Consider the following 18,399-nt stretch of genomic DNA (forward strand, 5'->3'; position numbering starts at 1 on the left):
CATATTTTGTTATATTATAATATATTATATATTAATTAATTGGAAAATATTCCAATTGAAATCCTAGGTTCTTTTGAAAACTTTGTCATTGATTCTTAACTTTATATTCAAGAACTACTTTCAATTATCAGAACATAATAGAATTGTCAAAATAGACATTCAAGCACCCGTTATTCGTGAATTCCCAGCACATGCACCAGAGTTGAAGACACCTTCAGGTCACCAAAGGTGGACTGAAGTTGCTGTAAGTTAACCTGGTCTAATGGAATTTGATTGCAATTTCGTAGCTTTATTTGAAAAATCTTTCTCTAGCGGAATATTATGAACATTTTGGCGAAACAGTGCTATTTAGAAGACCTTCGGAGGCAATCGATACTCAGCACAGAAACAATTTTATAACCATTATAAGCTGTTTAGGTGGAATAACGACCACGTACATCCCTGTGTTCATTTCTATAGGAGGGATGTATTATATAAAGCAGCATTCCATCCCTGACTATCGCGACCATGTGCTATCAGGACCATCTGTTTTAAGACCACCTGAATGATGAAGAACTGAAATGGATTTGATCTATTTTCTAATAGATAAAAACACTCAGTGCTGTTATGTATCGCCGTTCTTGAATTAAACAGTTTCTAAAGTAAATTGATAGTACAATTTCCTACTTTATACTACATATTCTGAGAAATATAATAATACTAAATGGAAAAGTGTAATTTTACGTAGGGAAATATCAAAACCATCGAATTTAACAGTTGTTTACAGTATATATCGCTGATCAAAGTACCTGCAATCATCTATTATACCAGCCTATTAATTATATAATACTCCTTGCCAATAATTAGTATATCTTAATATATATAACTGCAATTATAAATAATTTAATTAAAAAAACCTACTTTCATAAGCCCACAAACTCATGTTTCTCAAATGGTCGATATAGAGCCGAGTCTGATCCCTGCAGAGCACATTTTTACCATCGATAACACCCAGCGGCAACGGCGGAAATATATCCACATTCTCGCGCACATAGTGATTCCTGCCACTTGAGTTTTGCGCCTGGATAGCACAAATACACGTGAGAACGCCGAAAACTTCGAGCCAGAGCTGCATGTCGATGCTGATTTGCGACCGGTACCACGCGTGAACCACCTCGTCGGTACGAGTGATATTCGGGGTACTGGGTGATAGCGTTAAAGAACGGCGCTGTGGTAGACGAGGTTCTTGCGGAGTGGCGAAGACAATTATGTAACGGACGCGTTTTCGACCTTCGCTCCGTCGATTCTTCAATTTCTTCAGAGAGTGTTTGTTTGGTGGTGTTGCGCAAACGGCTACGCCAAAAGCAAGAGATGCTGATAAGGTGGACGGGGCGTTACGTCGCTGACACACATTCTTAGGTCATGGCAATATAAATGTACTACGGAGAATAACAATTAGTTACTTATGATTCGTCAAAAATAAGTGATAAAATCGCAGACAATAAATATTACGTAATATTAATTACATTAAATAATTAGTTCGTCTAATTAACAGACCTAAATACGATTATTTCAATACGAGACGAGGTACTCATGTGAATGAATGGTAGTAATGAGTGAGATTTGAATCGTCTATGTTGTATTGTACAGTTATTCGACAAATTGTCTCTTCTTTCCGTAATAACATAGTTTTTCAAGTAAATTAATATAGTAATTAATACATTCTATAACTGGCACAGTTGCGTAGTGTGACATGTTATACGCTTTAATGACAATATTCGATAATTTTAATTCTGTAAACGGTTCTAATAACAGGTCAATCGAAAAGTCCCCGGCCTGACACATAGATGGCGCTACTAGAATTAAATCCATATGCTTTTTAGTTAGCCCTAACCCTCAAAATATGCGTGTGGAAATTTCACAGCTGTCGGATCCTTAGTTTTTGAGTTATAGCATTTTGAGTGAAGCAACTTTTGTTATTGTGAAAAAAATGGATAATAAGGAATTTCGCGTGTTGATAAAATATATTGCTTTATGAAGGGAAAAAATACAGTTGAAGCAAAACCTTGGCTTGATGCCGAGTTTTCGGACACTGCCCCAGAAAATTCAACCATCAAAGTCAACCAAATGAGCACCGAAGACGGTGAACGCGGTGGACGCCCAAAAGTGGTTGTTATCGACGAAAACATTTAAAAAATCCACAAAATGATTTTGAATGACCGTAAATTGAAATTGAATCAAATAGCAGACACTCTAAAGATATCAACTGAACATGTACATCATATAATTCACAATATTTGGGTATGAGAAAGCTCTGTGCAATGTGGGTGCCGTGCGAGCTCACTTTTGACCAAAAACAACGACGAGTTGATGATTCGAAGCAGTATTTGAAGATAATTAAGCGTAATAAACCCGATATGTGACAATGGATGAAACATGGCTCCATCATTTCACTGAAAAGTCCAATCGAAAGTCATCCAAGTGGACTGCATACGATGAACCCGCTCCAAAGTGTGGCAAAACGCAACAGTCGGCTAGCTAGGTTATGGCGTCTATATTTTGGGATGTGCATGGAATTATTTTCATTGACTACCTTGGAAAACGAAGAACCATCAACAGCGACTATTACATAGTGTTATTGCACCGTTTGATGTACGAAAATCGCCGAAAAACAGCCGCATTTGAAGAAAGAGAAAGTGCTGCTTGACCAAAACAATACACTATCTCACAAGTCAGTGAAAACTTTGTCAAAAATCCATGAATTGGGCTTCTAATTGCTTCCTCATCCAATGTATTCTTCAGATCTGGCTCCCAGCCACTATTTGCTGTCACCCTTGAAGGGTATATCTTTCAATTAACCCATTATCTAACAGAAGCAGAAGAACAAATATCCAATAGAGTACAAAATTCAGCTCAATTTAAGGTTCCTTGCGTCTACATTTTCTGTATGAGCTTCAGAACCAATGATAATACCCCTGGTACTAGTATAATTTTCAAAATTGGTAAAAAGTTTTCATTAAAAGTGGTAAAAATGCGGTTTAATGACTTCGATGACTCACTATTGCTTTGGATCTTTGAGCATAGATGGGTTTGTCTATTTGGTTTATATACCATGTTACAAAAGTCCCTATAATTCTGAAAATGATTTGAATTTTGAATAAAATAGATTTGAAAACAAAATTTTGGAAATAATAGATCAATTGCTAAACAATCTCTCTTAATAATAACTCAGCTTATGCTTATGTATGCAGTTTACAGTTTTGATATCGCCAGGTATAATCAAATAAAATTGCCATATCAAACAAATTGTTATCAATTTATTTAACGTTAATACGTCCATAAAAAAAATTTTAACAAATATACAACTATCCTAAATTAGTTTTAAGAAAACTTATAAATTATCTGCATTGAGTAACAATCATTGCAAGTTTAATAAGAAAAACTCAAACAAAACAGCATCTTCAAAGCCTACTATCATCCGAATTATTCGGACTGACAAATGCCGGATTGTCATAGTGTGCGGTACCTTCCGGGTTCTCTGTCGCAGCGGCTTCTTCTACGTCGGTCTTCGGTTTCTTGGGTTCCCGCTTGGGATTGAGCAATTCCTTGAAGATTTTCCTCAATGGGGCCTCGATCATCAGATACAAGCAAAGAGCGGTGATAAAGGCCAGTACTATATCAGACAATGACAAACTAATCTGAAATATAGATGATACTTGAATATTTTCGGTCTATAATTTATTTCTGTAGAAAATCTTACAATATCATAGAATGACAAGGATTAATTTCGTTTATTTATAATGTTTTAATAATTTTTATTAAAAATTTTGAAAATTATAGAGAGAACCAATAAATCTTATGAAAAGGACAAAAAAGTGGTGGTGACAAACTATGACAATATAAAATATTTTTTACAAAATATGAACCTTTATTATTATTTATATTATTTCTTTATTTATTATTTTCAGTTGGTTCAATTTTTTTGTTAAAAATATTTAATTTTTCTCATTCTAGTGTTAGATATTTACTCAATAAGTTACATAGTTATTTCATTTAATATTACAATGAGTAGGCTAAATAAAGGTTCAGCGCGTATGAGAATAAATAGGGATAAAGAAACAAAATGGTTGAAAGTAAGGAGCGCTTCAGGCCCCGGGGTCCGTTATCTAGCCTAGGCGATTTGACAAAAGTTCTAGCTAAACTAGAATAACAAAAAACCATTGACCACGTCGGGAATCGAACCCACGACCTCCAGTTCGGAGCTAAACGCTTAAACAATTACACCATAGAAACAATTGTCTTCAATATTTCTACGAGATCTTTTATGCTGCAACTAATGATAAGAAGTAAACTGAATGGCATTTGCACTCAACGACTTTCGATTTTCCATCACATCAGCTCAGCAATATCATTATACACAAGTATCTGATTATTTTTGATAAAAATATGTGAAAACTTTATAATAAGCCTCAAAGTCTGTATCAGCAGATATAGATAGCACTATATATATCCACTTACAGAAAAGGTTTAATAATTTTCAAGAAAGCATGCTCAATTTCAGGTTGCTCAAAATTAGGGTCAGTGTATACAGTCGAAATCAGAACAAACAACAATCGCACGCTTTCGAGATCTAATACGTTCAGCTAGCGTATCGCGAATATCTACACAACCTCTATAAGAATAGGCCTAAAATCTATCTGTTTCCCTTTGTTTGTCTCTTCACAAGCTCATTGTTCAAGAACAACAATAAATCAGAATATCATGTTAAAATGCAGAACAGATTAGACTCAAGCTTAGGCAACTGCAATGGTTAGTCGGAAGATACTCTTAACTTGACCTATAATCAAAAAGATTTGTTTATCGTTCAATCATGTGGACCTATATACAAATATGAGTTAAACATAATAATCAAACCAAATAGTAATCCAACGCAATTAAAACAATGTCATACGATTAATTGCCACTGCTTATCGCTACGTAATCAACTAACAGCTACATTATGACCTCGAAATCAAATGGATATACGAAGTGATCCAAGAGTTCTGCTTAAACCATGAGATAGGTAAATCACCATAACGTTAAAGCAATACCACTACTGTACAACACGCAGAAAATTAGAAGATTGAAGTGAACTAAACCACACGAACTTGTTTAATGTATTCTTAACTATATTTTAAGTATTTTCCTTTTATTTTAATTTGAGAAATACATACTGATGTATTAATCCCGTACTCGCCTTGAATGTGTATTAATGCAAGCACAACAGAACATTTGTATTTTTTTTTTAATTAATTACTTCTTATATTCGATATGCATAGCACAATTCTAGTTATTCACTTACATATTTCTCGAAGCAACTCCTTTTATATTCTTTAATCATTTGATTTGTCTCATTACTAACTTTATTAAATATTGCTTTGTCTATAGCATTTCTGGTTGATGAACCCACCCATGACCCCAGTTCAGCTTCTCAAGGCGCAGCAAGAGTCCTTGATTTCTTTATTCTGCAAGACGTAAATTGCTCTTCCGAAGATCGAGTTCTTGACGAACTAGGGTCTGATCATCGTCCGGTCCTTCTCAAACTCGGAAACAGCGCCACCACTCAAGCCCCACTAACAAGATTCAGGAAAAGGGCCGACTAGAAGAATTACTAATCTGTTCTCCTGGAATCTGATCCAATCCTGAAAATTAACACTCGAGAACGTCTCGAGGAACCTGCCACAGTCGAAATTTCATCACAACCCTAACCGTGAAGGAAAAACCTTCCCGCTTCTCTTAAACGTGAAATTCGTATCAAAAACAGTCTATGCAGATTAGCTGGATTCGCCCTTGATGCTGCAGACGCACAATGTCACCCCCCCCCCTTGAAGGCAGCGGTTACAGGAAATTTCGCAGTCATTGGCCAAGAAAACGTCGAGCTTCCCGCAGAGACCTGCGAGGCTCAGATGAAATGCCTCCCAACCTCAGAGAACACTAAACCTATCTTTAGGTTTACGCCAGTGTCATCAACGAATCCAATTCTATCAAAAGACCAGTAACACCAGCCTTTTTTCCCAATCATTTCATGTCTCCAAAGTCTCCACAGACTATGATCGGCAAACTTATAACAAAAAATATCCAGATTTCGACAGAATATGGATTACTCGGTTAAAAAGCTCCCACCTAAGCAGCTCGCGGAACTGGAAACACTAACAAGGTCTGGTACGATGGTTTTCTCCTAAAATACGTGCAGTTAGACCTCCCAGAAGACCCAACCGCTCTCATCAAGTCCTATCTATCGGACAGATCTCTCCAGGTCAAGATCAGGAAAAAACTTTCCAGTCGAAAACAAATCGATGCTGGCGTACCTCAAGGTTCCCCGCTGGCCCCAGCCTTATTCAACCTCTTTATTTCAGATCTGCGGAGAAAAGAGCACATCGACGTCGCGTTTTATGCTGACGACACTGCTTTCTTCACAGCCTCCAGTTTGAACGTTACAATTCTAAAACGTTTACAGAAGCATCTCGATCATGCGGTCAAGTGGTTCAAATTCTGAAGGTTGCAAATCAACCTCCTGAAAACCCAGGCCATCATTTTCCATAAGAATCGTTACACACTGCGCGTCTCGCAACTTAATACCGACACCGCTATAATTCCATAGCTGGATAACGTCACGCACTTAGCTCTACACTTCAACCGACGGTTCGATTGACATTCCCAAATCCAGAAAGTAATTCAGAATGGTTCGGGAACGGGATCTCCATCAAAGGCTTATTTTACAAGATGTTAATTCCATCCGTACTCCTCTACGGATCTAATGTCTACTTCAAGTTTGTTACACCTAACCAGGTGAAACGGCTTCAAGTTTTCCAAAATAAGCTCCTCAGGAGAATATTAAACGCTCCATGGTTTGTCAGAAATAATCAAATTCATAGGAAAACTGACACTCCAGAAATCAAGCACTTCATATCTCAATCATTTCACAAACAACTCAGCTCAAGTTCTTCTGAAAACGCGCTTGTTCGCGAGCTGGTCGGCATACTGGAAACTTAGCATCGCGTCACCGCTAACCTCCCCCTTTCCAGGCTGAAACGACCTCATCCGTAGCTGCAGTCATAACTTTTGCCCCTGTACGTCAGTATCCAGTCGCGTGTTAACTCAAGTTCGCGAATCAATAGAATCGCCCGATCAGCGGGTGCCATATTTCCAAATTTAATACAGTAGCTGTAGCGATCCACAGTGGTTAATTGTTAGGCGGTTTCGGCTTAGTGTATTGGTAAGCCTAGAGGCAGTCTCATATAACCCGCTCCAACTTGTCACTCCAGGGTAAATCTCCGCGACCAGGTATGTTTCATGCATTCCACCGCCTGGTTTTAGACCGGAACAAAAAAAAAAGGAAACTAATTTGCTCCTGCATTATAAGGCGAAACGTGTTCCAATTATTAAATTTGTTAGTAACATTAGACTTCTTTGTTTTTTCAGAATTGTCGCGCTTAATGTTAACAATACTGGGGTGTGATCAGATGATAGTTGCTGCATATTTTGTTTTATTATTAGAGCTGTTCCGCCTCGAGCACGTTGACTGGGGTGTACTGTCCAGTACGCATCATAACGCCGTATTTTAAAGTAATTTTTTGTGAAAAATGAGTCTGCGATATGAAAGTTATATCTATGATATTTGTTCTCAGAAATACTCCTAATTCCCGGACCAGCTAATTTAACCCATTTGCGTTCCATGTTATTATTCTTAAGAACGAATTACTCATTTTTATTTTTCCTTAACTTGTTTTAAAATACTTCTACCCTGTTTGCTAACTGACTGATATTGTGTCGCATTTCAGTCTGAAAATGACTGTGCAATTTCATCATGTCAACGATGGTTGGCTCGTTGGTTACAGTTTCCTGGCTTTTTACATTATTTTCAATAGCAATTGGCTTTACGGAGTTTTGAGCTTTATCGAGTAGTCTTAAAAAACAGTAGCAATTAATTTGTAAATTAACATTATACTAAGCATATTTAATGTAAAATGTAATTAACAAAAAAAATTAAAATTTTTTTGAAAGGTTATAGATCAACAAATAAATTTTAAACCTTAAACCTTTAAAAAAAAATTAAATATTCGGAGACGCTATTGTGTTAAGAATTACAATTTAGACTCCTTAATATTCGTATTAAACTTACATCAATCTTTTATCAACATAATTAAATTCACACTACAAAATCTAAATTATTTTCTTGTCGTTTCAGTGACTTACTAAATCAAAGAATGAGATATATCTGGGGCTCATAAATTTTGCTGCTGCACGTAACTGGAACTGCATATGGACCAGATAAGCTCCTACAAAATAAATAATTAGTTTTAAAATCCAGTTGTTGTAGCTATATATATAAAAACAAAACATGAAATTAAAATAATTACAAATTTCATATAAAAACATTACTTAACATATAAGCACATGGTTGTCATACACAATAACAATACAATATAAAAAGTTTGCATGATATAAATCTAAATTATTTTTATCATCAACAATCTACCCTCGTAATATATTATTTTTATAATATATACATACATATATTTAAAGAATACTTTCTATATCCATATTTGAAAAATGATTTAATAGAAGATGTTTTGGTTTTAACGAATGAGACAATGACCGACGAACGGTTGTTTTAATTGGTTGAAGCAATCGTATTTTCCTCTGTCACATAACTTAAAATATAATTAAAACCTCAAATGTGTTTGTCAAGACCATGTCTTTATCATAAAACCTTCATACTTCTTCAAACCTTCTGTGTGAACATCTTACATATTATAAAATAATAATTAAATATTTCGATATGTAATGTTTAAATTAGTAAGTTATAATATTACAAATAACACTAAAGATGAAAAACAAAATGTAAATTTTTCATTTTCAGTGTTGAAAATATATGGTGTAAACTGTTGTGAAACTATACTATGAAATATAATTTCAGGTCAATGATAACGAAATATTAATTTGATAAATTAACTAATTATTGTATTAAAACCCAATAATATCAAATAGATATGACCAGTTACCTAATAACTAATCAAAAATTCGTATCAGTAAAATCATCAGTAGCAATCTGTTAGTAGTAGAGGAAACTTTATTTTAAAAACAATAATATTATAATTTTAAATAAACACAATCATCAAATAATCAATCATTAAACAACAATAGCGGTTATTTTCTTTTATATCATCTTATTTTTCCACTAGTCATTCTTCATTAAAGTAATATCTATTATAAAACCATTAATCTTTATAAACTAAATATACTTAAAATCTTTCAGAACAATCAATATCCCAGCCTAGCTATGTTGAAATGCATTTCTTCCTATATAACCTTGATATGTCGCATTATAATCAAAAAGAAGTAGTTATGTTGGAAAAGTAGAACATCTACTAATTATTATATTAGTTGATTGCTTGCCTTTTGATCAGGGATATATATTGGTGAAAATATGAAGTATCAATGTAAATAACTCTTAAAGAAATCTAATAGCTAATCTAACTGATAAATTGGATGGTTTTGACATCTCTCTAGGTAAAGTGACAGTTTTTCATTTCAGACATACGATTTAGTAAATCAACTCTATTCGTAATTCTCTTCACCATACCTATCGATTTGTATACATTTTCTTATCCTTTATTTAACGCGTCTTTGCGCATTAATTTATGCCAGGAAGAGAAAAAAATAAATTGTATTATATACATAACATTATTTTATCGCCTTAACTCTCAACGCATTTCTTTACTGCAAAATTAATCTAATCATACACCTCAATCAATAACAATCACAAATTTCTGATTAAAATCGATATAAATCGAAATGTTAAACCAGAATTAAGTACCAGACCTTTGTGGCTTTACTCTTTTTAGTTTGCAACAGAAAATAACTATAACTTTACTGACATTGACCAGATACGAAAATGGTTGATATTCGAAGCAATAGAACCTCGGGCTTGATAATTTGGCGCTGCGTTACACCAGATTGTGGATGCATGGTGAATTTAAAGTACCGTCGGAGAGCGCGCAGTACTGCTTGTTTCCGATCGATCGCTAACCTTGATCGTGCCTAATAATGGTTCAATGAATGCCGTTACCACTGAAGAAATCGGAACCTTTGATACCAAATCAAACATTGACATTACACTTTACATTACATTACATTTTCTGCGATGTGCACCGAGCGATTGGGCCACTTCTAATATTAAAGGTCTCGAACGGTCTTGACATAGTTTTATATTATTTCGATAGACCCAAACCAATATTAGTGTTAAGTGTGCAATATACAGACACCTGTACATGTGATCTTTAATTAATCTAATGTAATAACACATTAGTAATGGTAATTTTATATCAAAAAACACTATATATGTTTATATGTAACATCTTTATAATATTCATTGTTGCTAACAGATGATTTATTTAATGAAACTGTACTATAAGCACGTCTGAACTTCAACAATTCCACAAGTATCTTATATATAAAAATGAATCGCAAAATATGTTCCTAAGCGCATAACTCAACAACGCCTGGACCAATTTGGCCAAATCTTTTTTTAAAATGTTCGTTGAAGTTCAGGGATGGTTTTTACGGCGAGAAAAATTAGAATTATTGCTGGAAAACCCCTAAAAATAGCCCTTTTTGTTTGAATTTGTTTCGTGTATCAGTTGACAATTCATCTGTCATCTGTCAAAAGTCATCTGTAACAGACAACTTTTTTTTTTTAAATTTGATATGACTTGAACTCAAATCCTTTTAATCCGTACGAATTGTTTTATTTATTTAAAATTTTTTATTTGTTTAAAATTTAATTCAAATTTTAAATAAATAAAACAATTCGTACGGCTTAAAAGGATTTGAGTTCAAGTCATATCAAATTTAAAAAAAAAAGTTGTCTGTTACAGATGACTTTTGACAGATGACAGATGAATTGTCAAGTGATACACGAAACAAATTCGTATATCGTGTTTTGTGCAGAGTGTTTAGTTAGTTAGTGTTTGTTTAGTTCGTGATTAGTGAAAAAATAATTTATATTTGATATGCCTCCTATAAGACGAAGCAATTTAGGTAGAAGAACCAGAAATGCTATAAACCAAGCTAATTACCGATCTAATCGTACTGCACAAGAACGTGACGACGGAAATGAACGTGAAAGAATTCGGATATCACAAACGCGTGAAGCGCGAGCGCGACATTCAACTAATAATCGCGCAAGTTTGAATCCAGCTGCTTTCAGTTACGATGTGTCAATTGACTACAGTAACTACCAATGTGTTGTTATTGGTTCTATGAACTTGGTTTGCTCACACTGTAAGGCATTAAAATACAAAAACGAAGCCAATGGATTGTGTTGCGCAAATGGTAAAGTGAAATTGATACAATTGGATCCACCACCAGAACCATTGTACTCATTGGTTTCAGGAATAGGAACAGATTCTATACACTTTTTGACACATATTCAACAATATAACAATTGCTTTCAAATGACTTCATTTGGGGCAACAAATGCAGTTCGGGAAAATTTTATGCCAACTTTCAAGGTATGTATTATAGCAGTTACTCATAATTATTTTAGCGAACAAAATTTTCTGTCACCAAAGTTAAGATGTGTTACTAATCTTCAATTTCTTAATCATTACGAAATATATCACTTAGTCATCATATTATATGGTGATTCAGTTTCAGTGACACTTTTATTATATTTTATATTTGATAGATATTAGTTAAAACTAAATATATACTTTTTAAGATCAAATATTATTTAAGTTTGATCATTGACAATCCATTAATTTATACCACACCATAATATTTTTTTTATTTACAGATACAAGGGCAAATATATCATAGAGCAGGTTCACTGTTACCAGTGTCAGATAGCGACAACAAATTCCTGCAAATTTATTTTATGGGCAATTCACCACAAGAAATTGATCTGCGTTGTGCACATAACAATTTAGTAAAAAGGTCTATTGTAGAACAATTACAAACTTTATTTCATCAACACAATCAATTGATTATATTGTTTAAAACTGCCCTGGATCTGATGCCATCCGATAATCACAAAATTGTAATCAGAGCTGATAAAACACCTGCAGGTCAACATACAAGACGTTTTAATGCACCAACTATTGATGAAGTTGCTATCGTTGTAGTTGGAGAAAACTTGGAATCCCGTGATATTGTTTTACATCGTCGGAATTTTCAATTACAACCTATAAAGGAAACACACCGCTCATATGATGCACTGCAATATCCCATTATATTTTGGCAAGGTGAAGATGGCTACGATTTATCAATAAAAATGATAAATCCCATTACAGGTAACTAAAATATTAGTTTAGCTATGGCGATAATATCTCAGTCACTATGTTATGTATTTTAATTTTATATTTGAATGTTATTAAAACAAAATCTGTTTACAGGTTCTGAAACCAACAAAAAAGTCAGTTCAATGAACTATTATTCATACCGCCTAATGATTCGGGAAAATGCAGATAATCACATATTGAAATGTCGGCGATTATATCACAAATATGTTGATGACATGTATGTTAAAATTGAAACGGAGAGATTAACATTCATCAGGTTGAATCAAACCAAACTCCGATCTGAAGAGTATATTCACCTTCGAGATGCGATTAATACTGATGGAAATGCACAGAATGTCGGTCGGATGACTATTCTTCCAGCAACATACATCGGAAGCCCTCGGCATATGCACGAATATGCTCAAGATGCCATGTCGTATGTTCGTCATTATGGTACAGCAGATTTGTTCATCACATTTACATGCAATCCGCAATGGATAGAAATTAAGCAGGAGTTATTACCTGGGAAATCATCCATTGATCGTCATGATATTACAGCCAGAGCCAACAAAAGTTGAAATCTTTAATGAATTTCATCGTAAAACATAATGTGTTTGGTGAGACACGCTGCTGGATGTATTCTGTGGAGTGGCAGAAACGAGGATTGCCACATGCACACATTTTGATTTGGTTGGTTGAAAAGATAAGGCCAAATGAAGTTGATGCAGTGATATCAGCTGAAATCCCTAATGTACAAGTAGATCCTGGATTGCATGAGGTAGTTATCAAAAACATGATACATGGTCCCTGTGGAACTCTTAATCAAAATTCACCGTGTATGATGGATGGTAAATGTTCAAAACGATATCCACGGACATTAATATCGGAAACAATTACTGGTAATGACGGTTATCCATTGTATCGTCGCAGATCGACAGCAGACAATGGAAAATCAACAATTGTCAAATTAAATTAACAAGATATTGAAATAGATAATCGTTGGATTGTTCCATATTCACCCATTTTATCAAAGACATTCAAAGCACACATCAACGTTGAATCTTGCCATTCAGTGAAATCGATTAAATACATTTGCAAATATGTAACCAAAGGGAGTGATATGGCTGTGATTGGAATTGGTGCAGGGAATTCTAATGATGAAGTTACCCAATACCAAATGGGCCGCTATGTCAGTAGTAATGAAGCAGTTTGGCGAATATTTTCTTTTCCTATTCATGAGAGACACCCTTCTGTTGTTCACTTAGCTGTGCATTTAGAAAATGGACAAAGAGTGTATTTTACAGCACAGAACGCAGTACAAAGAGCTGCTCAGCCACCATCTACTACATTAACCAGTTTTTTTGAGACATGCCAAAACGATGATTTCGCACAAACATTGCTATATTCTGAAATGCCAAAATATTATACCTGGAATCAATCCTCAAGGAGATTTATACGACGGAAACAAGGAAAACCAGTTCCAGGATATACAGATGTATATTCCACCGATGCGATTGGCCGGATTTATTCAGTACATCCAAGCAATGATGAATGTTTTTATTTACGACTGCTATTAGTCAATGTACGTGGCCCAACATCATTCCAACAGTTACGAACTGTTGATGGTGAATTGTGTGGATCCTACAGAGAAGCCTGTCAACGTTTGCAATTGCTTGAAAATGACGCTCATTGGGATCAAACTCTCAATGATGCTGTAATATCATCACACACTCATCAAATACGAACATTGTTTTCTATAATCATATCTACATGCTTCCCATCAAACCCAATTGATTTGTGGATGAAGTACAAAGATTATATGTGTGATGATATTTTGTATCAAATACGGAATAGAATGGGAAATCCAAATATACAAATCAGTGAAGAAATTTACAATGAAGCATTGATTTCAATTGAGGACATGTGCTTGATAATGTCAAACAAACTATTAATTCAATTAGGCCTGACCGCGCCCAATCGTCCAATGCATGACGCTTTTAACCAAGAGTTGCATCGAGAAAGACTGTATGATCTCAACGCTTTGAAAGAATAAATTCAAACAAATCTTCCACTGTTAAATGAACAACAGAAGTATGTATTTGAAACTCTTATGAAAGTAACAAATGATGAAACTGGAGGGATTTATTTCTTAGATGCACCTGGTGGTACAGGAAAAACTTTTTTTATTTCATTAATATTAGCAACAATTCGCTCACAAAATAAAATTGCACTTGCACTCGCTTCGTCGGGAATCGCAGCAACTTTGCTTGAAGGTGGTCGAACAGCCCATTCAGCACTAAAATTGCCATTAAATATGCAAAGCAATGAAACTCCAACCTGCAACGTTTCGAAGAACTCTGCAATGGCAAAGGTTTTGCAGCAATGTAAATTGATTGTTTGGGATGAATGCACGATGGCACATAAAAAATCTTTGGAGGCTTTAGACAGAACCTTAAAAGATCTACGTAGCAATAATAACCGATTTGGTGGTGCAATGATTTTATTAGCAGGAGATTTTCGTCAAACATTGCCAGTGATTCCACGATCAACGCCAGCTGATGAACTCAATGCATGTCTAAAGTCCTCCAATTTGTGGAAACATGTTAAAGTACTTCATTTAAGCAAGAATATGCGTGTCGAGTTGCAAAATGACCAATCTGGAAACATATTCTCTAAACAACTCATTGACATTGGTAATGGCAAATTTCCTATAGACATGTTGACGGCTTGCTTTTGCTATGACTATAAACAAGTCCCAGGGGCAATCATTAAGTGTTTGTGGTATTAATCTAGAAAACCCATGTTTCTCACATGGTCAATTGTATGTTGCCTGTTCCCGTGTTGGAAAACCATCAGATTTGTTTATCTATGCGCCAGGTAATCAAACAAAAAACATCGTATACCACAAAGCAATATAATGATAATAATAATAATAATTATGATTCACATGATTAACAATAAAGCGATTACTTACTTTTCAATCCTTATATATGTTTTATTTAATTATTTTTTATTCACAACGCCCTATCACCAGGGTGATGGTTCTGTTCAGGAGAATTTTTTAAAATACGTAGGCACAAAAACTGCCACATTACAAATCTTTTTGACAGGACGAAGTCTGTCGGGTCAGCTAGTTATAAATATAAAGGTAGCGTCATTTGTTCACTCGGTTTATTAACCTTTGAATGACATTAGATATGCTTCGTAGAATCTTAATATGCAAATTATTTTATTAATACTGTTCTATTGTACTTGCTTAGAGTAGAGATAAGTACATTAATAACAGGTCAATTGAAAAGCCCCCGGCCTACCATAGTAAAACACATTTTTTTGGCAAAATTAGTTTCTTTATTCAACATTAATACACTGATTATAGCGACCATCCAACTTTTTCATACCAGTACGATTTGTCCTTTGCTTTAAAATAGGCCTTAATCTCAGCGATCACCTCTTCATTCGACGAAAATTTCTTCCCAGCGAACATTCTTTTGAGATCTGAGAACAGGAAATAGTCGCTGGGGGTCACATCTGGAAAACACGGTGGATTAGGAAGCAATTCAAATCCCAATTCATGGATTTTTGCCATCGTTTTCAATGAATTGTAATATGGTGCATTGTCTTGGTGAAGCAGCACTGTCTTTTTCTTCAAAAAACGGCAATTTTTCGGCAATATCGTCCATCAAACTGGCAATCAAATCAGGCATGATTCTGATGATCAAATTACGTGAACTCAACTTTAATTTATTTATCTCTCCCCAATGTATTCCTAGTCAGGTACTCAACAGACATCATCAGAGGTTATGGGGTATTCTACTCTAGAGGCATAAATTTTAGTTATTTTTAAATTCAGCATCATTTTTAGGAGGAGAAAGGGGGGCATTAGGATAGCTGAAGAAAGGTTTTAGTCCAAGAGAGCCATCCAAATCGTCATCGAAGAAACATTAATGGCCATAAAATATTTGTACACCTATGGTACCAATAATGAGTAGTATGTTACGAGCTGCTAAAAGCGAACGCAGTTTTTACTGGAGATGTCTACTGACATCAACTAAACAATTTAAATGATATATCGTTGCAAAACAGACCTTCAATAGTGAGTGATCACACCCAGAGTGATCCTCTCAAATGATAACGCTCGCCCATAAGTCGGAAAAATTGTGAAGCATGCACAGTTTCGTAATTCTGAAGAAGTTCAAAAATGGATTGATACTTGGACCACTGCCAAACCAGCATTTCTTTCCACACGATATCGCCATATTACCAGAACGATGGTAAAAAGTTACAGAAAATGATAGAACATATTTTGATTACTGTATATTCTACCACTTTTATTCACTAAACGCCGACTTGTGTTGTTTGTAATTCATTAGCTATATGATTAATCTACATTATTTCAAGGTCTTACAAAAATAAATTTAATACAAATTATTGTTTATTAGTTGTTTTTTCCATTCAAAACAAAATCATTGACCTAAAATCATACTTTTTATGTTGTTTACATATCATGTTTTCGACAGATTTCAAAAGAAGTTGATAAATAAATTAAAAATGGTTTATTATGATAGTTATACGGTCCTGTAGATCTTCTCAGTTTTAATTAAACTATTACATTTAGAACATTTTTACTTCTAAATTCTTTTGAATTTAACATAATCTGTTCTTGTCTCATCTGCTTCATATCTATTCTAATTATTTATATTTATTTACTTCGCATTCACCTATAATTCTGTTTTGATTCAATTAATGTCATATCATAAATTTTCTACTAAGTAACTTATTAAATGTTTTAACATCTACCCCAACTAACTCAAATAACACCCTCATGAAAACATTATCAACAATATTATTAGAAATTCGTAATCAATCAACATATTATTAATTAGTCTTCAGTCAATTTTAAACTATAAATTATTTTTGAACAAACATTAAAACCGACATTACTTTTTTTCCGACTCAATATAATCGTTCCAATACAATTTAATCACCTTAAAATGAGAATAAAGCAGAAATTTAGCGTTTTAACGTACCGTCATATCAACCTATAATGTCTTATGTGGGTGTATAAAAAAGCTATATAACAATGTGGTTAACATTTACTTAAAAACAAGGCCATCAAGGTCAACAAAACTGATCTCTGAAATATAACGAATAACCCCCCCTTTATTCTATATTGGATGATATATTGCATACATTGAGAAATTGAATAAACTGAAATTGAATAACCCAATAAATAAACTAAATTTATGTATTAAAAAATATTCGAATGAATAAGCTGTTAAGTCATATAACAAAATATTACTTTGTGTCTTATTTCATATAACTAGATTAGATTTATTTATCTATTTTTAATAATCCAGTTATCACTCATTTATAACATGTCAATTGAAAAGTCACCGGCCTGACACGTAGATGGCGCTACTAGAGCTAAATCCATACGTTTTTTAGTTAGCCCTAACCGTCAAAAGATGAGTGTATAAATTTGACAGCTGTCGGATCAATAGTTTCTGAATTATAATATTTTGAGTGAAGCAACTTTTGTTATTGCGAAAAAAATTGATAAAAAGGAATTTCGCGTGTTGATCAAATATTGATGTTTGAAGAAAAAATACAGTTGAAGTAAAAACTTCTGCCGACGCACGAGACACTGTCCCGGAAAAAATCAACCATCAAAGATTGCTATGCTAAGTTTAGACGTTGTGAAATGAGCACCAAAGACGGTGAACGCAATGGACGCCCAGAAGAGGTACCTATCGACGAAAATATTTAAAAAATCCACAAAATAATTTTGAATGACTGTAGATTGAAACTGAATGAAATAGCAGATACTCTAAAGATATCAACTGAACGTATGCATCTTTCACGAATATTTGGGTATGAAAAAGCTCTGTGCAAAGAGGTTGTCGCGCGAGCTCACTTTTGACCAAAAACAACGACGAGTTTATGATTCGCAGCAGTGTTTGAAGATGATCAAGCGCAATAAACCCGAGTTTTTGCGTCGATATGTGACAATGGATGAAACATTGCTCCATCATTTCACTCCGAAGTCCAATCGACAGTCATCCGAGTGGACTGTATACGATGAACCTACTCCAAATCG

The 18,399-nt window shown here is 34.3% G+C and overlaps 4 protein-coding genes across 7 annotated transcripts in view; 2 read left to right on the plus strand and 2 right to left on the minus strand.

Annotated features, from left to right (window-relative positions):
• LOC143201540 (nose resistant to fluoxetine protein 6) overlaps positions 1 to 1,734 on the minus strand; it is a 59,037-nt gene extending 57,303 nt beyond the window's left edge. The window contains exons 1-2 of the mRNA XM_076412665.1: positions 1,711 to 1,734; positions 901 to 1,393 (exon numbers count right to left, since the gene is read on the minus strand). Coding sequence (XP_076268780.1) covers positions 901 to 1,393; positions 1,711 to 1,734 — 517 coding nt within the window. The remainder of the gene's footprint in view (positions 1 to 900; positions 1,394 to 1,710) is intronic.
• Positions 1,735 to 3,276: 1,542 nt separating this feature from the next.
• LOC143200655 (nose resistant to fluoxetine protein 6) overlaps positions 3,277 to 18,399 on the minus strand; it is a 75,359-nt gene continuing 60,236 nt past the window's right edge. For 2 of the 3 annotated variants that reach the window (XM_076411195.1, XM_076411196.1), the window contains exons 11-12: positions 8,215 to 8,297; positions 3,277 to 3,677 (exon numbers count right to left, since the gene is read on the minus strand). In XM_076411195.1, the coding sequence (XP_076267310.1) occupies positions 3,441 to 3,677; positions 8,215 to 8,297 (320 nt within the window). In that variant the 3' untranslated portion in view covers positions 3,277 to 3,440. The remainder of the gene's footprint in view (positions 3,678 to 8,214; positions 8,298 to 18,399) is intronic. The other variant, XM_076411197.1, reaches the window with a different exon arrangement.
• Positions 11,926 to 12,981, plus strand: LOC143200660 (uncharacterized). Of its 2 annotated transcripts, XM_076411208.1 has the most exons (3): positions 11,926 to 12,089; positions 12,147 to 12,314; positions 12,417 to 12,981. In XM_076411208.1, exons 1-3 carry the CDS (start codon positions 12,038 to 12,040, stop codon positions 12,878 to 12,880), a joined length of 684 nt encoding a protein of 227 aa, XP_076267323.1. In that variant the 5' UTR covers positions 11,926 to 12,037; the 3' UTR covers positions 12,881 to 12,981. The 2 variants fall into 2 exon arrangements, with proteins under 2 accessions (XP_076267323.1, XP_076267322.1); XM_076411207.1 differs by having other exon boundaries at positions 11,926 to 12,314.
• LOC143200659 (uncharacterized) lies at positions 13,286 to 14,549 on the plus strand. The gene is made up of 2 exons (XM_076411206.1): positions 13,286 to 14,393; positions 14,456 to 14,549. Exon 1 carries the CDS (start codon positions 13,423 to 13,425, stop codon positions 14,353 to 14,355), a length of 933 nt encoding a protein of 310 aa, XP_076267321.1. The 5' UTR covers positions 13,286 to 13,422; the 3' UTR covers positions 14,356 to 14,393; positions 14,456 to 14,549.

Source organism: Rhynchophorus ferrugineus, unplaced genomic scaffold, assembly GCF_030347505.1.
Source record: "Rhynchophorus ferrugineus isolate W39M unplaced genomic scaffold, kcgeb_rfMv2 rfM8, whole genome shotgun sequence".
NCBI lineage: Eukaryota > Metazoa > Arthropoda > Insecta > Coleoptera > Curculionidae > Rhynchophorus > Rhynchophorus ferrugineus.